General features: G+C 47.6%; 1 protein-coding gene across 2 annotated transcripts in view; it reads right to left on the bottom strand.

The window, feature by feature from the left end:
- Window positions 1-1,071: 1,071 nt before the first annotated feature.
- The window catches only part of LOC106590737 (E3 ubiquitin-protein ligase RBBP6), a 41,861-nt gene continuing 18,305 nt past the window's right edge, over window positions 1,072-24,627 (bottom strand). The window contains exons 5-17 of one of the 2 annotated variants that reach the window (XM_045690336.1): window positions 16,207-16,295; window positions 13,813-13,909; window positions 13,384-13,523; window positions 9,666-9,838; window positions 9,101-9,204; window positions 6,872-7,092; window positions 6,660-6,770; window positions 6,403-6,463; window positions 6,187-6,250; window positions 4,551-4,614; window positions 4,107-4,454; window positions 3,722-3,841; window positions 1,072-1,698 (exon numbers count right to left, since the gene is read on the bottom strand). In XM_045690336.1, coding sequence (XP_045546292.1) covers window positions 1,110-1,698; window positions 3,722-3,841; window positions 4,107-4,454; window positions 4,551-4,614; window positions 6,187-6,250; window positions 6,403-6,463; window positions 6,660-6,770; window positions 6,872-7,092; window positions 9,101-9,204; window positions 9,666-9,838; window positions 13,384-13,523; window positions 13,813-13,909; window positions 16,207-16,295 — 2,181 coding nt within the window. In that variant the 3' untranslated portion in view covers window positions 1,072-1,109. Of the gene's footprint in view, window positions 1,699-3,721; window positions 3,842-4,106; window positions 4,455-4,550; window positions 4,615-6,186; window positions 6,251-6,402; window positions 6,464-6,659; window positions 6,771-6,871; window positions 7,093-9,100; window positions 9,205-9,665; window positions 9,839-13,383; window positions 13,527-13,812; window positions 13,910-16,206; window positions 16,296-24,627 lie in introns of both variants that reach the window. The other variant, XM_045690335.1, reaches the window with a different exon arrangement.

Below are 24,627 nucleotides of genomic sequence, written 5' to 3'. Positions count from 1 at the left end.
TTTAAACTGGTTTAGGTCAGTTCTAACTGTGTTGAACTGGTCTGGGTCGGTTCTGACAGGTTTAAACCGGTTTGGGTCAGTTCTAACCGGTTTGAATGAGTCTGGGTGGATTTGAACTGTGTTGAACTGGTCTGGGTCGGTTCTGACAGGTTTAAACTGGTTTGGGTCAGTTCTAACCGGTTTGAATGAGTCTGGGTGGGGTTTAGGAGGAGGTCGTTTGGGAGCTGATGCTAAAGGTGCAGGGGATATGAGTTCTACCTCTCTTTGGGGGGAAGTGGAAGTGTCTGGTTGGAAGGGAATGGATTCATCTTTAACCCGTTTGACTGACGGTTCTGTTAGAGAAGTCTCTTGGTAGGCCGTTCTGGCTGGGGTGGTCTTATCCCGGGCTGTACCGGTCTTGTCCTGGTCCGTCTCTACGTCTCTATCTCTTGCGGTCTTCCAGCTCTTGGACGATGAGTCTTTCCTCGCTGCTCTGGAATCCGGTCTGCGTTTATACACCTTGTCACTCTTTCGCCTCACTTCCTTCTCCTTAACGTCCCTGGTCCACCTGTCAGCTTTGTCCGGGGGGGACTAAGTCTGAGGAGTCGCTGTCTATTGGCTCGTCCCGTACGGGGGGTGGAGTCATCATGGCTTGACGAACCAACGGGAGTACTCCTGGTTCTCTTCTTCTTCTCCTCCTCTTCTTTCCGAGCGTCGTCCGTAGAGTCCGATGCACTGAAGGACTCCTCTTCCTCTTTCCCTTGCTCAGTCTTCCTCCTCTTCCTGTGCTTCTGCTCTTTCAGGTCGGAGGTCGCGGCGACGCTCGACGACGGATCTCTGTCACCCTTAGCGACCTTCAACGGCGTCTGAGGATCCTGATTGGCTGACCGGGTCACCGGCAGATTACCAAACTGCTCGGCACACTTCTCCTGGTAAGTCATTGGCTGGTTCCTGCCCCTGGGGAAGGGTTTGAGGAGGGAGGGGGATAGTCTTCACCTCGCCTCCTCTCACGGCTGAAGGGGGAAGATCCACGACCCAGGCGGTGTCGAGGGGAGGGGTAAAAGTCAGAGGGTGGAGGAGGGTTGAAGGGGTCTCTGTCTCGTCCGGCTGGGGGTGGCACCGGGGTGAAACTAAAGGCGGGTCGGCCCCTGTAGGGAGGGGGGGTTATTGGGAGGAGGAGGGTCGTGGGAGTTGTAGTTTTTGAAGTATTTCTCGTACCATTCTCTGTACTCCTTCTCCCACTCCCGGTACCTCTCCCTCTCGTACGGGTCATTGTGCTCTGGACCACGGTCGTACGCCGCCGGCTCCCGATCCCTCTCCCGGATCCGGCCCGGGTATTTCCTCTCACCTTCCGGTGGAGGCCCAGCGACGACAGGTTTCCTGGAGCTTGGGGGTGGAGGAGTGTGGGTTCGGTACCCACCTTGGCCAGGTGATTTAGAGCGTGACCGGTAACCTCGTCCCCGTCCTCTACCCCGTCCCGCACCGTCTCGGTCCCTGAAAGGCGGCGGCGAGCGCGATCGGCGGTAGCCACGGGAACGGGAGCGGTAGCCGCGAGGTCGTCCGCGGCGGCGGGAGTACGGAGAGGAGCGGGAGTAAGACCTGGAACGGGATCTGGAACGGGACCTGGAACGGGATCTGGAACGACTGGAGGAACGGGAGTATGAACGAGAACGGGAACGGGATTTGGAGTAGGATGAGCTACTGTAGGAAGACCTGGACCTGGAGAGAGAGAGAGAGAGAGAGAGAGAGAGAGAGAGAAGAGAGAGAAATGGACAGATGGAGAGGGAGAGAAAAAGAGAGAGAGATGGACAGATGGAGAGGGAGAGAGAGAGATGGACAGATGGAGAGGGAGAGAGAGAGAGAGAGGTGGGGAAGAGATTAAGTGTGAGTAGTATACAATACTATTGTGAGTATATAATACTACTACGCAGGTATAGAATACTATTATACAAGTATTATAGGAGTATTTTATTACAGTTATGAGTACTATGTGAAAATTGCATAGGTATTAAACGAGTATTATCTTTCTGTATTATATGAGTATTATACCTGGAATAAGAGCGTCTCCTCTCCTTCTGTATTATATGAGTATTATACCTGGAATAAGAGCGTCTCCTCTCCTTCTGTATTATATGAGTATAATACCTGGAATAAGAGCGTCTCCTCTCCTTCTGTATTATATGAGTATTATACCAGGAATAAGAGCATCTCCTCTCCTTCTGTATTATATGAGTATAATACCTGGAATAAGAGCGTCTCCTCTCCTTCTGGATCTTTCTGTATTATATGAGTATTATACCTGGAATAAGAGCGTCTCCTCTCCTTCTGTATTATATGAGTATTATACCTGGAATAAGAGCGTCTCCTCTCCTTCTGTATTATATGAGTATTATACCTGGAATAAGAGTGTCTCCTCACCTTCTGGATCTTTCTGTATTATATGAGTATTATACCTGGAATAAGAGCGTCTCCTCTCCTTCTGTATTATATGAGTATTATACCTGGAATAAGAGCGTCTCCTCTCCTTCTGTATTATATGAGTATTATACCTGGAATAAGAGCGTCTCCTCTCCTTCCGTATTATATGAGTATTATACCTGGAATAAGAGCGTCTCCTCTCCTTCTGTATTATATGAGTATTATACCTGGAATAAGAGCGTCTCCTCTCCTTCTGTATTATATGAGTATAATACCTGGAATAAGAGCGTCTCCTCTCCTTCTGTATTATATGAGTATTATACCTGGAATAAGAGCGTCTCCTCTCCTTCTGTATTATATGAGTATAATACCTGGAATAAGAGCGTCTCCTCTCCTTCTGGTATTATATGAGTATTATACCTGGAATAAGAGCGTCTCCTCTCCTTCTGTATTATATGAGTATTATACCTGGAATAAGAGCGTCTCCTCTCCTTCTGGATCTTTCGTATTATATGAGTATTATACCTGGAATAAGAGCGTCTCCTCTCCTTCTGTATTATATGAGTATTATACCTGGAATAAGAGCGTCTCCTCTCCTTCTGTATTATATGAGTATTATACCTGGAATAAGAGTGTCTCCTCACCTTCTGGATCTTTCTGTATTATATGAGTATTATACCTGGAATAAGAGCGTCTCCTCTCCTTCTGTATTATATGAGTATTATACCTGGAATAAGAGCGTCTCCTCTCCTTCTGTATTATATGAGTATTATACCTGGAATAAGAGCGTCTCCTCTCCTTCCGTATTATATAGTATTATACCTGGAATAAGAGCGTCTCCTCTCCTTCTGTATTATATTACCTGGAATAAGAGTGTCTCCTCTCCTTCTGTATTATATGAGTATTATACCTGGAATAAGAGCGTCTCCTCTCCTTCTGTATTATATGAGTATTATACCTGGAATAAGAGCGTCTCCTCTCCTTCTGGATCTTTCTGTATTATATGAGTATTATACCTGGAATAAGAGCATCTCCTCTCCTTCTGGATCTTTCTGTATTATATGAGTATTATACCTGGAATAAGAGCGTCTCCTCTCCTTCTGGATCTTTCTGTATTATATGAGTATAATACCTGGAATAAGAGTGTTTCCTCTCATTCTGTATTATATGAGTATTATACCTGGAATAAGAGCGTCTCCTCTCCTTCTGTATTATATGAGTATTATACCTGGAATAAGAGTGTTTCCTCTCATTCTGTATTATATGAGTATTATACCTGGAATAAGAGCGTCTCCTCTCCTTCTGTATTATATGAGTATTATACCTGGAATAAGAGCGTCTCCTCTCCTTCTGGATCTTTCTGTACTCTAGCAGCTCTTTGGCGAAGTCGTTCGTGAACTCATCCAGCTTGGACTTTTCCCGGTTACCGTAGCGACAGTGGGAGCTGGGGGTGGGGGGACGACAGGAAGAAAGAGGAACATATTTGGACAACAGTAGGAGAGAGTAAGACGAGAGAGAAGCAATACCGCAAAAAAGTTTAAACGAGCGTTCAAAAAAAAAAAAGTTTTCCTTGGTTTCCGTTTTGAAACGATAAAACTAGAGCGATCGAAACAGACTTGGCCTGAGACTTTAGTTCAGCGGGCTAACAGTCAGTCCATCAGAACAGAGGAAGACCACCCACTAAACAGGCAGAATGTCAGTCTACTCACTTATCCTTCAGTCTCTTCTGTTGTCTGTAGAACTCATCCTTGGACAGGAAGGAAGAGGGGATTGGCTTCCCGGTGAGGGGGGGCTGGGTGTTGGGGGGCGCCCAGGGGGGGTTGGTGACTCCTGGGGTGGGGGTGTAGCCAGGAGGGGGCAGGGAGAAGCTGGAGGGGGGCTGTTGCCCCGGGGGGAAGTGGGGAGGCGGGTAGTGGGGGGGTATGACACCTGGCGGATGGGGGAGAGGGGAGGAGAAAATGGAGGGAGGGTTGTAGAGAGGGGGTGGCACGTTGGAGGGCGGCAGAGGCTGGGAGGGAGGGGCGCGGTCGCTATGGTTCCTGCCACGACCTGAGGGGCTGGAGAGAGACAGGAACAGGACGTGACATCATTAGTCAGGTGAGGCAAGAGATGACTGAGCAAAGGCAGGTAACACAGAGATAAAACACACACACCTGTATCTGTCCCAATGGACTGGTCCTTCAGGAAGTCTGGGAGGATTGGACCTGGGTGGAGGACCTGTCGTTTAGGAGGAGAACAACACCGTTAACTTCTTTGGGATAGGGGCAGTATTTTCACGGCCGGATAAAAAAAAACGTACCCGATTTAATCTGGTTATTACTCCTGCCCAGAAACTAGAATATGCATATAATTAGTAGATTTGGATAGAAAACACTCTAAAGTTTCTAAAACTGTTTTAATGGTGTCTGTGAGTATAACAGAACTCATATGGCAGGCAAAAAACCTGAGAAGATTCTGTACAGGAAGTGCCCTGTCTGACCATTTGTTGTCCTTCTGTTGCATCTCTATCGAAAATACAGCATCTGTGCTGTAACGTGACACTTTCTAAGGCTTCCATTGGCTCTCTAAAGCCGCCAGAAAGTGGAATGGGGTGTCTGCTGTCTCTGGGCAAAGAACAGCAGCAGAGTTTGTAAGTGGTCAGCCTGGGGACAGTGAGACTGGAGATGCGCGTTCACGAGACTTCAATTTTTTTCTTTCAGTCTTTGAATGAATAACAACGTTGCCCGGTTGGAATATTATCGCTATTTTACGAGAAAAATAGCATAACAATTGATTTTAAACAGCGTTTGACATGCTTCTAAGTACGGTAATGGAATATTTTGAATTTTTTTGTCACGAAATGCGCTCGCGCGTTACCCTTCGGATAGTCCTATAATTAGGGGTGTGTTTTGTCATGGGGATTTTGTGGGAGATTGTGTGTATAGCTTTGTGCCAGCCTGTTATTCGTCGTTGTGTTTTTTTTGGTTGTTTTGTCCATAATAAAAAGAGGAGGACATATTCCTGCAGCGTTTTGGTCCACTCGACCCTACGACAACCGTGACAGGGAGTGCATTCTGACGAAGAACAGCAAAGGTAATCCAATTTTTCTAATATATAAATACTGAGTTTAGTGAGCACCAAACTTGGTGGGTGTCAAAATAGCTAGCCATGATGGCTGAGCTATGTACTCAGAATATTGCAAAATGTGCTTTCGCCGAAAAGCGATTTTAAAATCGGACATAGCGATTGCATAAAGGAGTTCTCTATCTATTATTCTTAAAGTAATTATGTTTTTTGTGAACGTTTATCGTGAGTAATTTAGTAAATTCACCGGAAGTTTGCGGTGGGAATGCTAGTTCTGAACGTCACATGCTAATGTAAAAAGCTGTTTTTTTATATAAATATGAACTTGATTGAACAAAACATGCATGTATTGTATAACATAATGTCCTAGGTGTGTCATCTGATGAAGATCATCAAAGGTTAGTGCTGCATTTAGCTGTGGTTTGGTTTTTGTGACATATATGCTAGCTTGAAAATAGCTGTGTGAATATTTTTGGATGGGTACTCTCCTGACATAATCTAATGTTTTGCTTTCGCTGTAAAGCCTTTTTGAAATCGGACAATGTGGTTCGATTAACGAGAGTCTTATCTTTAAAATGGTGTAAAATAGTTGATTGTTTGAGAAAATTGAATTGTGGTAATTTTAGTTGGTTTTTGTATTTCGCGCCGTGCGATGCCATTGGCTGTTGGCCAGGCAGAACGTCTGTCCTCAACAGGTTAGTGTGAATTGGAGGAGGGGGGGGTTACCTGTCCTCTGCAGGGAGGAGTGACCGTCAGACTGGGGTTGACCCATCACTGGAACACGATATCCCTATAGACAACAACACACACACACACACACTCTGGTAGCAACAACAACGTGACGTCTGATATTACAGACCCGATCCATTTGGAAGGTGTGTGTGTGTGTGTGTGTGTGTGTGTGTGTGTGTGTGTGTGTGTGTGTGTGTGTGTGTTGTTCACCTTGGCTAGAGGGGGGTCGGCTGAGACCACCACAGACTGAACTCCTCCACTCTCTGGCTCTCTGGAAAAACAGACATGTAGCATCGTTACTAAAACCCTACCTCAACCTCACAGACACCTCTGTTTCACTGGCTGTGTCTATGAGAGAGAGAGACAGAGAGAGGGAGACAGAGAGAGGCAGAGAGGGAGAGAGAAAAAGAGAGAACGAGACAGAAAGAAAGAAAGAGAAAGAGCCATTTTAAGAGAGAGAATCTTACTTTGTTATAATAAGCGTGTTGTTGTGATTGGTTGGGTGCTGGGGGGAGGGCCCCGTTGAGTTATAGGAGGAGCCAGCAGCCATGTGGGAGGAGTTATTATGGTTCCCGACTCTACGGTGTAAATAACACAATAGACGTGAGAGGAAAATGTCACCCAGACACCTGGGGGGTTATTCAGCATTTAACACTAGTGACAACTACATTTATCTTACCTGAGGGGCGGGCCAACCTGCTGCTGCTGCTGAGCCAATGGTGGCGTGTCTAAGGCTGGAGGGCGGGGCATGAGAGGGTCCTGCTGGCTCCTGATAGGCTGGAGCGGGCACTGAGGGCGGGATTGAGGCTGGAGAGGAGGGGTGGGGACGACGGGGGGCTGGGCTACTCTCGTCATCATGCGGTTGGTGTAACCGGTCTCGTTCTTAAAGTTATTTACCGCCTAGGGAGGGGAGGGGGAAGGAGAGGAACAGGGGAGAGGGAAAAGGAGAGGGAAAAGGAGAGGGAGAGAAGAGGGAGAGAAGAGGGAGAGAAGAGGGAGAGAAGAGGGAGAGAAGAGGGAGAGAAGAGGGAGAGAAGAGGGAGAGAAGAGGGAGAGAAGAGGGAGAGAAGAGGGAGAGAAGAGGGAGAGGACGGGAGGGGGAAGGAGAGGAGAGGAGGAGAGGAATTCAACATATTTCTACAGTATGTTACTAATGAATTCAACATATTTCTACAGTATATTACTAATGAATTCAACATATTTCTACAGTATATTACTAATGAATTCAACATATTTCTACAGTATATTACTAATGAATTCAACATATTTCTACAGTATATTACTAATGAATTCAACATATTTCTACAGTATGTTACTAATGAATTCAACATATTTCTATAGTATGTTACATGAACAGTATGTCATTTTATTTTATTTTTATTGAATCTTTTTTTAACAGTACATAGTATTGAATATACAGTGCAGTCGAAAGTATTCAGACCCCAGCCTTATTCTAAAATGGATTAAAAAAGTTCCCTCAATCTACACACAACACCCCATAATGACATCGCAATACCCCATAATGACATCGCAACACCCCATAATGACATCGCAACACCCCATAATGACATCGCAACACCCCATAATGACATCGCAACACCCCATAATGACATCGCAACACCCCATAATGACAAAGTGAAAACAGGTTTTAATAAATGTTAGCAAATTTTGCTATGAGAGTTGAAATTGAGCTCAGGTGCTTCCTGTTTCCATAGATCGTCCTTGAGATGTTTCTACAACTTGATTGGAGTCCACCTGTGGTAAATTAAATTGATTGGACATGATTTGGAAAGGCACACACCTGTCTATATAAGGTCCCACAGTTGACAGTGCATGTCAGAGCAAAAACCAAGCCACGAGGTTGAAGAAATTGTCCGTAGAGCTCAGAGACAGGATTGTGTCAAGGCACAGATCTGGGGAAGGGTACCAAAACATTTATACAGTATTGAAGGTCCCCAAGAACACAGTGGCCTCCATCATTCTGAAATGGAAGAAGTTTTGAACCACCAAGACTCTTCCTAGAGCTGGCCGCCCGGCCAAACAAGATTCTCTGGTCTGTTTTAACCAAGATTGAACTCCTTGGCAAGAATTCCAAGCATCATGTCTGGAAGAAACCTGGCACCATCCCTACGGTGAAGCATGGTGGTGGCAGCATCATGCTGTGGGGATGTTTTTCAGCGGCAGGAACTGGGAGACTAGTCAGGATCGAGGGAAAGACGAACGGAGCAAAGTACAGAGAGATCCTTGATGAAAACCTGCTTCAGAGCGCTCCGCACCTCAGACTGGGGTGACGCTTTACCTTCCAACAGGACACCGACCCTAAGCACACAGCCAAGACAACACAGGAGTGGCTTCAGGACACGTCTCTGAATGTTCTTGAGTGGCCCAGCCAGAGCCCGGACTTGAACCCGATCAAACATCTCTGGAGAGACCTGAAAATAGCTGTGCAGCGACGCTCCCCATCCAACCTGACAGAGCTTGAGAGGATCTACAGAGAAGAATGGGAGAAACTCCCCAAATACAGTTGTGCCAAGCTTGTAGCGTCATACCAAAGAAGACTCAAGGCTGTAATCACTGCCAAAGGTGCTTTAACAAAGTACTGAGTAAAGGGTCTGAATACTTATGTAAATGTAATATTTAATTTTTTTATTTATTTATTCTTAATACATTTTCCAAAATCTCAAAATCTGTTTTTACTTTGTCATTATGGGGCATTGTGATGTCATTATGGGTCATTGTGTGTAGATTTAATCCATTTTAGAATAAGGCTGTAAAGTAACAAAATGTGGGAAAAGTCAAGGGGTCTGAATACTTTCTGAAGACACTATATATTGTAGAAAATATTTCCTCCACGTTATCTCACTAAATAAAGCCCAGGGTTGAGCAGGCGGTGCCGAGAGAGTTTTACCTGGCGTAGGAACTTATTGGCTATGAGGGCGTCAGGGGAGACATTCGATTGGCTACAGGTGGGACAAACATGTTCCTCTGACTCCAGCAGAGACGTACGGATACCTGAGGAGAGGAGACAGCGTCAGTCACTATGGATACCTGAGGAGAGGAGACAGCATCAGTCACTACGGATACCTGAGGAGACAGCATCAGTCACTATGGATACCTGAGGAGAGGAGACAGCATCAGTCACTACGGATACCTGAGGAGAGGAGACAGCATCAGTCACTACGGATACCTGAGGAGACAGCATCAGTCACTAGGGATACCTGAGGAGACAGCATCAGTCACTACGGATACCTGAGGAGACAGCATCAGTCACTAGGGATACCTGAGGAGACAGCATCAGTCACTAGGGATACCTGAGGAGACAGCATCAGTCACTAGGGGATACCTGAGGAGACAGCATCAGTCACTAGGGATACCTGAGGAGACAGCATCAGTCACTAGGGATACCTGAGGAGACAGCATCAGTCACTAGGGATACCTGAGGAGAGGAGAGTGGTGTGTGTTTGTTGACTCACAGTCGTCGCAGTAGGAGTTGCCGCAGCAGGGTATGACCACAGCGTCAGTCATCAGGTCTTTACACAGCAGACAGAGCAGCTCATCAGGGACCGGGTCCTCGTCCTCCTCGGAACTGGACTGGTCCCTGGGGACGAACGGAGGCCTCTCCTTCTTACCTAAAGCGTAGGCCTCACTGTGGAGGACACACACACACACAGGTTTACGGGTTAGACGTCAGGGGTTAAAGGTCAGACTAACCTTAACCTTTCTAAAGCTCATGTCTGAGGTGATGACTCAAATCTCTGACCACTTTAATAATTAAAAAAATCGGATGTAATTAAATGTATCACTAGTCACTTTAAACAATTCCACTTTATATAATGTTTTCATACCCTACATTACTCATCTCATATGTAAATACTGTACTCTATACCATCTACTGCATCTTGCCTATGCCGTTTGGCCATCGCTCATCCATATATTTATATGTACATATTCTTATTCATTCCTTTACCCTTGTGTGTATAAGGTAGTTGTTGTGAAATTGTTAGGTTATATTACTGTTTAGATATTACTGCACGGTCGGAACTAGAAGCACAAGCATTTCACTACACTCACATTAACACCTGCTGACCATGTGACTGTGACCAATTAGATTTGATTTGACTAGGCTTTATGATTCTGATGAAAATACGCTCTTTCTATAGTAGGGACGGAGTTCTCCCCTCGTCCACGTGGAAGTCAGGGGGGACGGGGGTCAGAGGTCAACAGTAACTCACGCGTCTACAGTAGGGACGGCGTAGCGGCCGGTGTTGGTCAGCAGTAACTCACGCGTCTACAGTAGGGACGGCGTAGCGGCCGGTGTTGGTCAGCAGTAACTCACGCGTCTACAGTAGGGACGGCGTAGCGGCCGGTGTTGGTCAACAGTAACTCACGCGTCTACAGTAGGGACGGCGTAGCGGCCGGTGTTGGTCAGCAGTAACTCACACGTCTATAGTAGGGACGGCGTAGCGGCCGGTGTTGGTCAGCAGTAACTCACGCGTCTATAGTAGGGACGGCGTAGCGGCCGGTGTTGGTCAGCAGTAACTCACGCGTCTATAGTAGGGACGGCGTAGCGGCCGGTGTTGGTCAGCAGTAACTCACACGTCTATAGTAGGGACGGCGTAGCGGCCGGTGTTGGTCAGCAGTAACTCACGCGTCTATAGTAGGGACGGCGTAGCGGCCGGTGTTGGTCAGCAGTAACTCACGCGTCTATAGTAGGGACGGCGTAGCGGCCGTGTTGGTCAGCAGTAACTCACGCGTCTATAGTAGGGACGGCGTAGCGGCCGGTGTTGGTCAGCAGTAACTCACGCGTCTATAGTAGGGACGGCGTAGCGGCCGGTGTTGGTCAACAGTAACTCACGCGTCTATAGTAGGGACGGCGTAGCGGCCGGTGTTGGTCAACAGTAACTCACGCGTCTATAGTAGGGACGGCGTAGGGGCCGGTGTTGGTCAACAGTAACTCACGCGTCTATAGTAGGGACGGCGTAGCGGCCGGTGTTGGTCAGCAGTAACTCACGCGTCTATAGTAGGGACGGCGTAGCGGCCGGTGTTGGTCAGCAGTAACTCACGCGTCTATAGTAGGGACGGCGTAGCGGCCGGTGTTGGTCAGCAGTAACTCACGCGTCTATAGTAGGGACGGCGTAGCGGCCGGTGTTGGTCAGCAGTAACTCACGCGTCTATAGTAGGGACGGCGTAGCGGCGGTGTTGGTCAGCAGTAACTCACGCGTCTATAGTAGGGACGGCGTAGCGGCCGGTGTTGGTCAGCAGTAACTCACGCGTCTATAGTAGGGACGGCGTAGCGGCCGGTGTTGGTCAGCAGTAACTCACGCGTCTATAGTAGGGACGGCGTAGCGGCCGGTGTTGGTCAGCAGTAACTCACGCGTCTATAGTAGGGACGGCGTAGCGGCCGGTGTTGGTCAACAGTAACTCACGCGTCTATAGTAGGGACGGCGTAGCGGCCGGTGTTGGTCAGCAGTAACTCACGCGTCTATAGTAGGGACGGCGTAGCGGCCGGTGTTGGTCAGCAGTAACTCACGCGTCTATAGTAGGGACGGCGTAGCGGCCGGTGTTGGTCAGCAGTAACTCACGCGTCTATAGTAGGGACGGCGTAGCGGCCGGTGTTGGTCAACAGTAACTCACGCGTCTATAGTAGGGACGGCGTAGCGGCCGGTGTTGGTCAGCAGTAACTCACGCGTCTATAGTAGGGACGGCGTAGCGGCCGGTGTTGGTCAACAGTAACTCACGCGTCTATAGTAGGGACGGCGTAGCGGCCGGTGTTGGTCAGCAGTAACTCACGCGTCTATAGTAGGGACGGCGTAGCGGCCGGTGTTGGTCAGCAGTAACTCACGCGTCTATAGTAGGGACGGCGTAGCGGCCGGTGTTGGTCAGCAGTAACTCACGCGTCTATAGTAGGGACGGCGTAGCGGCCGGTGTTGGTCAGCAGTAACTCACGCGTCTATAGTAGGGACGGCGTAGCGGCCGGTGTTGGTCAGCAGTAACTCACGCGTCTATAGTAGGGACGGCGTAGCGGCCGGTGTTGGTCAACAGTAACTCACGCGTCTATAGTAGGGACGGCGTAGCGGCCGGTGTTGGTCAGCAGTAACTCACGCGTCTATAGTAGGGACGGCGTAGCGGCCGGTGTTGGTCAGCAGTAACTCACGCGTCTATAGTAGGGACGGCGTAGCGGCCGGTGTTGGTCAGCAGTAACTCACGCGTCTATAGTAGGGACGGCGTAGCGGCCGGTGTTGGTCAACAGTAACTCACGCGTCTATAGTAGGGACGGCGTAGCGGCCGGTGTTGGTCAACAGTAACTCACGCGTCTATAGTAGGGACGGCGTAGCGGCCGGTGTTGGTCAACAGTAACTCACGCGTCTATAGTAGGGACGGCGTAGCGGCCGGTGTTGGTCAACAGTAACTCACGCGTCTATAGTAGGGACGGCGTAGCGGCCGTGTTGGTCAGCAGTAACTCACGCGTCTATAGTAGGGACGGCGTAGCGGCCGGTGTTGGTCAGCAGTAACTCACGCGTCTATAGTAGGGACGGCGTAGCGGCCGGTGTTGGTCAACAGTAACTCACGCGTCTATAGTAGGGACGGCGTAGCGGCCGGTGTTGGTCAGCAGTAACTCACGCGTCTATAGTAGGGACGGCGTAGCGGCGGTGTTGGTCAACAGTAACTCACGCGTCTATAGTAGGGACGGCGTAGCGGCCGGTGTTGGTCAGCAGTAACTCACGCGTCTATAGTAGGGACGGCGTAGCGGCCGGTGTTGGTCAACAGTAACTCACGCGTCTATAGTAGGGACGGCGTAGCGGCCGGTGTTGGTCAACAGTAACTCACGCGTCTATAGTAGGGACGGCGTAGCGGCCGTGTTGGTCAGCAGTAACTCACGCGTCTATAGTAGGGACGGCGTAGCGGCCGGTGTTGGTCAGCAGTAACTCACGCGTCTATAGTAGGGACGGCGTAGCGGCCGGTGTTGGTCAGCAGTAACTCACGCGTCTATAGTAGGGACGGCGTAGCGGCCGGTGTTGGTCAGCAGTAACTCACGCGTCTATAGTAGGGACGGCGTAGCGGCCGGTGTTGGTCAACAGTAACTCACGCGTCTATAGTAGGGACGGCGTAGCGGCCGGTGTTGGTCAACAGTAACTCACGCGTCTATAGTAGGGACGGCGTAGCGGCCGGTGTTGGTCAGCAGTAACTCACGCGTCTATAGTAGGGACGGCGTAGCGGCCGGTGTTGGTCAGCATGGCCCCCTTTATAGACGGGTCGTCCACCTCCTTCATGAAGGACCGGGGGATCCCGGTGCTCTTCTTGATCCTCTGGGGCGGCTCAAACCCTTTCTCCTTCTGACACACACACACACACTTACTGGGTTGTTCTGGACAACGATAACACACACACACACACTTACTGGCTTGTTCTGGACAACGATAACACACACACACACACACATTTACTGGGTTGCTCTGGACAACGATAACACACACACACTGGGTTGCTATGGACAACGATGACACACACACACACTGGGTTGCTCTTGACAACGAACACACACACACACACACACACACACACACACACTGGGTTGCCCTGGACAACGATAACACACAAACCAAGGTAGTGCTGTGTTACCCCGTTGGTAGGACAGTTCCTGATGTGGTGTCCGTTCTTCCCACAGCGATAACAGGTGTAGTTGGCTGGAGGGGGACCCGTCAACTTCTTCACATAACTAATAGCACGAATACAACATTAATACAACATTAACACAACACAGTTACATCCTGGTTCAGTTACAGGATAGAGCTGCTGCAGTTACATCCTGGTTCAGTTACAGGATAGAGCTGCTGCTGCTACATCCTGGTTCAGTTACAGGATAGAGCTGCTGCAGTTACATCCTGGTTCAGTTACAGGATAGAGCTGCTGCAGTTACATCCTGGTTCAGTTACAGGATAGAGCTGCTGCAGTTACATCCTGGTTCAGTTACAGGATAGAGCTGCTGCAGTTACATCCTGGTTCAGTTACAGGATAGAGCTGCTGCAGTTACATCCTGGTTCAGTTACAGGATAGAGCTGCTGCAGTTACATCCTGGTTCAGTTACAGGATAGAGCTGCTGCAGTTACATCCTGGTTCAGTTACAGGATAGAGCTGCTGCAGTTACATCCTGGTTCAGTTACAGGATAGAGCTGCTGCAGTTACATCCTGGTTCAGTTACAGGATAGAGCTGCTGCAGTTACATCCTGGTTCAGTTACAGGATAGAGCTGCTGCAGTTACATCCTGGTTCAGTTACAGGATAGAGCTGCTTCAGTTACATCCTGGTTCAGTTACAGGATAGAGCTGCTGCAGTTACATCCTGGTTCAGTTACAGGATAGAGCTGCTGCAGTTACATCCTGGTTCAGTTACAGGATAGAGCTGCTGCAGTTACATCCTGGTTCAGTTACAGGATAGAGCTGCTGCAGTTACATCCTGGTTCAGTTACAGGATAGAGCTGCTGCTACATCCTGGTTCAGTTACAGGATAGAGCTGCTGCAGTTACATCCTGGTTCAGTTACAGGATAGAGCTGCTGCAGTTACATCCTGGTTCAGTTACAGGATAGAGCTGCTGCAGTTACATCCTGGTTCAGTTACAGGATAGAGCTGCTGCAGTTACATCCTGGTTCAGTTACAGGATAGAGCTGCTGTTACATCCTGGTTCAGTTACAGGATAGAGCTGCTGTTACATCCTGGTTCAGTTACAGGATAGAGCTGCTGTTACATCCTGGTTCAGTTACAGGATAGAGCTGCTGCTACATCCTGGTTCAGTTACAGGATAGAGCTGCTGCTACATCCTGGTTCAGTTACAGGATAGAGCTGCTGCTACATCCTGGTTCAGTTACAGGATAGAGCTGCTGCAGTTACATCCTGGTTCAGTTACAGGATAGAGCTGCTGCAGTTACATCCTGGTTCAGTTACAGGATAGAGCTGCTGCAGTTACATCCTGGTTCAGTTACAGGATAGAGCTGCTGCGTTACATCCTGGTTCAGTTACAGGATAGAGCTGCTGCAGTTACATCCTGGTTCAGTTACAGGATAGAGCTGCTGCAGTTACATCCTGGTTCAGTTACAGGATAGAGCTGCTGCAGTTACATCCTGGTTCAGTTACAGGATAGAGCTGCTGCAGTTACATCCTGGTTCAGTTACAGGATAGAGCTGCTGCAGTTACATCCTGGTTCAGTTACAGGATAGAGCTGCTGCTGTTACATCCTGGTTCAGTTACAGGATAGAGCTGCTGTTACATCCTGGTTCAGTTACAGGATAGAGCTGCTGCTACATCCTGGTTCAGTTACAGGATAGAGCTGCTGCTACATCCTGGTTCAGTTACAGGATAGAGCTGCTGCTACATCCTGGTTCAGTTACAGGATAGAGCTGCTGCTACATCCTGGTTCAGTTACAGGATAGAGCTGCTGCAGTTACATCCTGGTTCAGTTACAGGATAGAGCTGCTGCTACATCCTGGTTCAGTTACAGGATAGAGCTGCAGTTACATCCTGGTTCAGTTACAGGATAGAGCTGCTGCAGTTACATCCTGGTTCAGTTACAGGATAGAGCTGCTGCAGTTACATCCTGGTTCAGTTACAGGATAGAGCTGCTGCTACATCCTGGTACTCACTGTATGGGGTCGTACTCAGACTGTGTGGTAATACTCACTGTATGGGGTCGTACTCGGACTGGGTGGTAATACTCACTGTATGGGGTCGTACTCGGACTGCGTGGTAATACTCACTGTATGGGGTCGTACTCGGACTGGGTGGTAATACTCACTGTATGGGGTCGTACTCGGACTGGGTGGTAATACTCACTGTATGGGGTCGTACTCGGACTGGGTGGTAATACTCACTGTATGGGGTCGTACTCGGACTGGGTGGTAATACTCACTGTATGGGGTCGTACTCGGACTGGGTGGTAATACTCACTGTATGGGGTCGTACTCGGACTGGGTGGTAATACTCACTGTATGGGGTCGTACTCGGACTGGGTGGTAATACTCACTGTATGGGGTCGTACTCGTGGTTGGACTGTGACATCATGGCTCTGATCTTGTCGTCCTCCGAGGCGTTGGCCTCCGCCAGGTTCCCCGTCTGTTTCCAGGAAATGATGTCAGCAGGATATACGACACAGTTAGATAGACACCAGGGGTGGAAGAGGACAGACAGACAGACAGACAGACAGACAGACAGACAGGCAGGCAGGCAGAGATGACCGCCTCGCTTCGCGTTCCTATGCAGTATATGCAGTATTTTGTTTCCCATGTGTAAATACTGTATTCTATACCATCTACTGCATCTTGTCTATGCCGTTCGGCCATCACTCATCCATATATTTATATGTACATATTCTTATTCATTCCTTTACCCTTGTGTGTATAAGGTAGTTGTTGTGAAATTGTTAGGTTATATTACATGTTAGATATTACTGCACGGTCGGAACTAGAAGCACAAGCATTTCACTACACTCACATTAACACCTGCTGACCATGTGACCAATAAAAATTAGATTTGACGCCCTGGGTCCGTGTTCAGCAGGGAACAACGTCAGATAGAAATGTATAAAACAGACATGTTTCTCTGACACGTAGAACAAGAAGTCTTCAACAGCAGCTCTATCCATGGTATTTCTATCTGGGGCCGTGTTCAGCAGGGAACAACGTCGTGGAACAAAGTCACTCTCAATAGCAGCTCTGTCCATTGTATTTCCAACTGCAACACTGACTACGCTGCATCCTGCTAAACACAGCCTGTATCCTGTAAAGAGGTAGCTGCTGCTGCAGCATCCTGCTAAACACAGCCTGTATCCTGTAAAGAGGTAGCTGCTGCTGCAGCATCCTGCTAAACACAGCCTGTATCCTGTAAAGAGGTAGCTGCTGCTGCAGCATCCTGCTAAACACAGCCTGTATCCTATAAAGAGGTAGCTGCTGCTGCTGCATCCTGCTAAACACAGCCTGTATCCTGTAAAGAGGTAGCTGCTGCTGCAGCATCCTGCTAAACACAGCCTGTATCCTGTAAAGAGGTAGCTGCTGCTGCAGCATCCTGCTAAACACAGCCTGTATCCTGTAAAGAGGTAGCTGCTGCTGCAGCATCCTGCTAAACACAGCCTGTATCCTGTAAAGAGGTAGCTGCTGCAGCAGCAGCATCCTGCTAAACACAGCCTGTATCCTGTAAAGAGGTAGCTGCTGCTGCAGCATCCTGCTAAACACAGCCTGTATCCTGTAAAGAGGTAGCTGCTGCTGCAGCATCCTGCTAAACACAGCCTGTATCCTGTAAAGAGGTAGCTGCTGCAGCAGCATCCTGCTAAACACAGCCTGTATCCTGTAAAGAGGTAGCTGCTGCTGCAGCATCCTGCTAAACACAGCCTGTATCCTGTAAAGAGGTAGCTGCTGCTGCAGCATCCTGCTAAACACAGCCTGTATCCTGTAAAGAGGTAGCTGCTGCTGCAGCATCCTGCTAAACACAGCCTGTATCCTGTAAAGAGGTAGCTGCTGCTGCAGCATCCTGCTAAACACAGCCTGTATCCTGTAAAGAGGTAGCTGCTGCAGCATCCTGCTAAACACAGCCTGTATCCTGTAAAGAGGTAGCTGCTGCAGCATCCTGCTAAACACAGCCTGTATCCTGTAAAGAGGTAGCTGCTGCAGCAGCAGCACTCCTGCTAAACACAGCCTGTATCCTGTAAAGAGGTAGCTGTTGCTGCTGCAGCATCCTGCTAAACACAGCCTGTATCCTGTAAAGAGGTAGCTGCTGCAGCACCAGCAGCATCTGCTAAACACAGCCTGTATCCTGTAAAGAGGTAGCTGCTGCTGCAACCTGCGTCTGGGACTCCAGACAGGATCAACCAGACAGGATCAACCAGACAGGACTCCTGGGTGGTGCTGGTCAATGGGAGGTCTGACAGGAACATCCAGACAGGATCAACCAGCCAAATGCATGAGAACAAGTCTGAGTGTCTAGTGGTTGGTGCCAGCCTCACTACGTTAGGTGGAATAGAAGATGTTTAAGGTTGGTAAGTAGCTTTCGGCTGTATTGCTCATCTAAAGCTCTTGGAAATTATCTTTCCCATAAAGGACACAGAAAAACAAACAAGGCTTCTAGATATTGGCGAATGCCTCGAGCAAAAACCACAAGGAATCAGTCTCCAGGAAATGGGAGAGGATAGGAGTACGGGGAAGGGAGAAAGTGGGCTAAGGCACTGCATCTCAGTGCTAGAGGCGTCACTACAGACAACCTGGTTCGAATCCAGGCTGTCACACACACACAACAGGCCGTGATTGGGAGTCCCATAGGGCGGCGCACAATTGGCCCAGCGTCGTCCGGGATTGGCAGGTGTAGGCCGTCGTTGTAAATTAGAATTTGATCTTAATTGGACTTCAGTATATAGACAGGGGAGGGGAGAAAGACAACTAGTATATAGACAGGGGAGGGGAGAAAGACAACTAGTATATAGACAGGGGAGAGGAGAAAGACAACTAGTATATAGACAGGGGAGAGGGAGAAAGACAACTAGTATATAGACAGGGGAGGAGGGGAGAAAGACAACTAGTATATAGACAGGGGAGAGGAGAAAGACAACTAGTATATAGACAGGGGAGAGGAGAAAGACAACTAGTATATAGACAGGGAGAGGAGAAAGACAACTAGTATATAGACAGGGGAGAGGAGAAAGACAACTAGTATATAGACAGGGGAGAGGGAGAAAGACAACTAGTATATAGACAGGGGAGGGGAGAAAGACAACTAGTATATAGACAGGGGAGAGGAGAAAGACAACTAGTATATAGACAGGGGAGGGGAGAAAGACAACTAGTATATAGACAGGGGAGGGGAGAAAGACAACTAGTATATAGACAGGGGGAGAGGGGAGAAAGACAACTAGTATATAGACAGGGGAGGGAGGGGAGAAAGACAACTAGTATATAGACAGGGGAGGGGAGAAAGACAACTAGTATATAGACAGGGGAGGGAGAAAGACAACTAGTATATAGACAGGGGAGGGGAGAGGAGAAAGACAACTAGTATATAGACAGGGGAGAGGAGAAAGACAACTAGTATATAGACAGGGGAGAGGAGAAAGACAACTAGTATATAGACAGTGGAGGGGAGAAAGACAACTAGTATATAGACAGTGGAGGGGAGAAAGACAACTAGTATATAGACAGGGGAGGGGAGAAAGACAACTAGTATATAGACAGGGAGGGAGAAAGACAACTAGTATATAGACAGGGGAGGGGAGAAAGACAACTAGTATATAGACAGGGGAGGGAGAAAGACAACTAGTATATAGACAGGGGAGGGGAGAAAGACAACTAGTATATAGACAGGGGAGGGGAGAAAGACAACTAGTATATAGACAGGGGAGAGGGGAGAAAGACAACTAGTATATAGACAGGGAGAGGGAGAAAGACAACTAGTATATAGACAGGGGAGAGGAGAAAGACAACTAGTATATAGACAGGGGAGAGGAGAAAGACAACTAGTATATAGACAGGGGAGAGGAGAAAGACAACTAGTATATAGACAGGGGAGAGGGAGAAAGACAACTAGTATATAGACAGGGGAGAGGAGAAAGACAACTAGTATATAGACAGGGGAGGGGAGAAAGACAACTAGTATATAGACAGGGGGAGGGAGAAAGACAACTAGTATATAGACAGGGGAGAGGAGAAAGACAACTAGTATATAGACAGGGGAGAGGAGAAAGACAACTAGTATATAGACAGGGGAGAGGAGAAAGACAACTAGTATATAGACAGGGGAGGGAGAAAGACAACTAGTATATAGACAGGGGGAGAGGAGAAAGACAACTAGTATATAGACAGGGGAGGGGAGAAAGACAACTAGTATATAGACAGGGGAGGGAGGAGAAAGACAACTAGTATATAGACAGGGGAGGGAGAAAGACAACTAGTATATAGACAGGGAGGGGAGAAAGACAACTAGTATATAGACAGGGGGAGGGAGAAAGACAACTAGTATATAGACAGGGGAGGAGAGGAGAAAGACAACTAGTATATAGACAGGGGAGAGGGAGAAAGACAACTAGTATATAGACAGGGGAGGGGAGAAAGACAACTAGTATATAGACAGGGGAGAGGAGAAAGACAACTAGTATATAGACAGGGGAGGGGAGAAAGACAACTAGTATATAGACAGGGGAGGGGAGAAAGACAACTAGTATATAGACAGGGGAGAGGAGAAAGACAACTAGTATATAGACAGGGGGGGGAGGGGAGAAAGACAACTAGTATATAGACAGGGGAGAGGAGAAAGACAACTAGTATATAGACAGGGGAGGGGAGAAAGACAACTAGTATATAGACAGGGGAGAGGAGAAAGACAACTAGTATATAGACAGGGGAGGGGAGAAAGACAACTAGTATATAGACAGGGGAGGGGAGAAAGACAACTAGTATATAGACAGGGGAGAGGGAGAAAGACAACTAGTATATAGACAGGGGAGGGGAGAAAGACAACTAGTATATAGACAGGGAGAGGGAGAAAGACAACTAGTATATAGACAGGGGAGGGGAGAAAGACAACTAGTATATAGACAGGGGAGAGGAGAGGAGAAAGACAACTAGTATATAGACAGGGGAGGGGAGAAAGACAACTAGTATATAGACAGGGGAGGGGAGAAAGACAACTAGTATATAGACAGGGGAGGGGAGAAAGACAACTAGTATATAGACAGGGGAGGGGAGAAAGACAACTAGTATATAGACAGGGGAGAGGAGAAAGACAACTAGTATATAGACAGGGGAGAAAGACAACTAGTATATAGACAGGGGAGAAAGACAACTAGTATATAGACAGGGGAGAAAGACAACTAGTATATAGACAGGGGAGAAAGACAACTAGTATATAGACAGGGGAGGGGAGAAAGACAACTAGTATATAGACAGGGGAGGGGAGAAAGACAACTAGTATATAGACAGGGGAGAGGAGAAAGACAACTAGTATATAGACAGGGGAGGGGAGAAAGACAACTAGTATATAGACAGGGGGAGGGGAGAAAGACAACTAGTATATAGACAGGGGAGGGAGAAAGACAACTAGTATATAGACAGGGGAGGGGAGAAAGACAACTAGTATATAGACAGGGGAGAGGAGAAAGACAACTAGTATATAGACAGGGGAGGGAGAAAGACAACTAGTATATAGACAGGGGAGGGAGAAAGACAACTAGTATATAGACAGGGGAGAGGAGAAAGACAACTAGTATATAGACAGGGGAGAGGAGAAAGACAACTAGTATATAGACAGGGAGAGGGAGAAAGACAACTAGTATATAGACAGGGGAGAGGAGAAAGACAACTAGTATATAGACAGGGGAGGGGAGAAAGACAACTAGTATATAGACAGGGGAGGGGAGAAAGACAACTAGTATATAGACAGGGGAGAGGAGAAAGACAACTAGTATATAGACAGGGGAGGGGAGAAAGACAACTAGTATATAGACAGGGAGGGGAGAAAGACAACTAGTATATAGACAGGGGAGGGAGAAAGACAACTAGTATATAGACAGGGGAGGGGAGAAAGACAACTAGTATATAGACAGGGGAGGGGAGAAAGACAACTAGTATATAGACAGGGGAGGGGAGAAAGACAACTAGTATATAGACAGGGGGAGGGAGAAAGACAACTAGTATATAGACAGGGGAGGGAGAAAGACAACTAGTATATAGACAGGGGAGGGGAGAAAGACAACTAGTATATAGACAGGGGAGGGGAGAAAGACAACTAGTATATAGACAGGGGAGGGGAGAAAGACAACTAGTATATAGACAGGGGAGGGGAGAAAGACAACTAGTATATAGACAGGGGAGGGGAGAAAGACAACTAGTATATAGACAGGGGAGGGGAGAAAGACAACTAGTATATAGACAGGGGAGGGAGAAAGACAACTAGTATATAGACAGGGGAGAGGAGAAAGACAACTAGTATATAGACAGGGGGAGAGGAGAAAGACAACTAGTATATAGACAGGGGAGAGGGAGAAAGACAACTAGTATATAGACAGGGGGGAGAAAAGACAACTAGTATATAGACAGGGGAGGGGAGAAAGACAACTAGTATATAGACAGGGGAGGGGAGAAAGACAACTAGTATATAGACAGGGGAGGGAGAAAGACAACTAGTATATAGACAGGGGAGAGGAGAAAGACAACTAGTATATAGACAGGGGATAGGAGAGGAGAAAGACAACTAGTATATAGACAGGGGAGAGGGAGAAAGACAACTAGTATATAGACAGGGGAGGGGAGAAAGACAACTAGTATATAGACAGGGGAGAGGAGAAAGACAACTAGTATATAGACAGGGGAGAGGAGAAAGACAACTAGTATATAGACAGGGGAGAGGAGAAAGACAACTAGTATATAGACAGGGGAGGGGAGGGGAGAAAGACAACTAGTATATAGACAGGGGAGAGGAGAAAGACAACTAGTATATAGACAGGGAGAGGGAGAAAGACAACTAGTATATAGACAGGGGAGAGGAGAAAGACAACTAGTATATAGACAGGGGAGGGGAGAAAGACAACTAGTATATAGACAGGGGAGGGGAGAAAGACAACTAGTATATAGACAGGGGAGGGGAGAAAGACAACTAGTATATAGACAGGGGAGGGGAGGGGAGAAAGACAACTAGTATATAGACAGGGGAGGGGAGAAAGACAACTAGTATATAGACAGGGGAGGGAGAAAGACAACTAGTATATAGACAGTGGAGGGGAGAAAGACAACTAGTATATAGACAGGGAGAGGAGAAAGACAACTAGTATATAGACAGGGGAGGGGGGGAGAAAGACAACTAGTATATAGACAGGGGAGGGGAGAAAGACAACTAGTATATAGACAGGGGAGGAGAAAGACAACTAGTATATAGACAGGGGAGAGAAGACAACTAGTATATAGACAGGGGAGGGGAGAAAGACAACTAGTATATAGACAGGGGAGGGGAGAAAGACAACTAGTATATAGACAGGGGAGGGGAGAAAGACAACTAGTATATAGACAGGGGAGGGAGAAAGACAACTAGTATATAGACAGGGGAGGGGAGAAAGACAACTAGTATATAGACAGGGGAGGGGAGAAAGACAACTAGTATATAGACAGGGGAGAGGAGAAAGACAACTAGTATATAGACAGGGGAGGGGAGAAAGACAACTAGTATATAGACAGGGGAGGGGAGAAAGACAACTAGTATATAGACAGGGGAGGGGAGAAAGACAACTAGTATATAGACAGGGGAGAGGAGAGGAGAAAGACAACTAGTCAGTCTGTGTCTAACCTAGTCAGTCTGATAGATCAGCGTCTAACCTAGTCAGTCTGCGTCTAACCTAGTCAGTCTGCGTCTAACCTAGTCAGTCTGCGTCTAACCTAGTCAGTCTGCGTCTAACCTAGTCAGTCTGCGTCTAACCTAGTCAGTCTGCGTCTAACCTGGTCAGTCTGCGTCTAACCTGGTCAGTCTGCGTCTAACCTGGTCAGTCTGCGTCTAACCTGGTCAGTCTGCGTCTAACCCGGTCAGTCTGCGTCTAACCCGGTCAGTCTGCGTCTAACCCGGTCAGTCTGCGTCTAACCCGGTCAGTCTGCATCTAACCCGGTCAGTCTGCATCTAACCCGGTCAGTCTGCATCTAACCCGGTCAGTCTGCATCTAACCCGGTCAGTCTGCATCTAACCCGGTCAGTCTGCATCTAACCCGGTCAGTCTGCATCTAACCCGGTCAGTCTGCATCTAACCCGGTCAGTCTGCATCTAACCCGGTCAGTCTGCATCTAACCCGGTCAGTCTGCATCTAACCCGGTCAGTCTGCATCTAACCCGGTCAGTCTGCATCTAACCCGGTCAGTCTGCATCTAACCTGGTCAGTCTGCTCAGATAGTCTCAGGTCTGTCTGAATACACATTTTGCTTTTGCAACTTATTTATCACAACAAAATACTTTACTAAAAAGGACAGGAAGTGTAAATACACTGGGGGGGAATAAAAACAGATATTTTCCTTCAAGAATACATGAGTAGTACACACAAATACATGAGTAGTACACACAAATGGTCAGGGGTCTACGAGACGTTTGCCAAGTTTTATTGATAAAAAAATTAATTAAAAAAAATGTAAAAAAACATTCATACTCCACATTCCAGCTACCCAATCATCAAAACAGAATAATTTTAATAGCTCACTGTCATACAGCCTTTAACACCGTTAAAATGTAGTAATGTTGTGTTCTGATTTAACGAGAGAGAGAGAGAGAGAGAGAGAGAGAGAGAGAGAGAAGAGAGAAAGCAGGTCAGTGGTTCATACTACACTGTAGATCTCCGTCTTACTTCAGCAACAATATAATTTGAGGATAAAACAATAAATATATTGGAGGATAAATTACATCTGCTAAATGATAATATATATATATATTAAGTAAATCTCT

Source organism: Salmo salar, chromosome ssa11 (assembly GCF_905237065.1).
Source record: "Salmo salar chromosome ssa11, Ssal_v3.1, whole genome shotgun sequence".
NCBI classification, from domain to species: Eukaryota; Metazoa; Chordata; class Actinopteri; order Salmoniformes; family Salmonidae; genus Salmo; species Salmo salar.
This window is presented reverse-complemented; position numbering and strand designations above follow the sequence as displayed.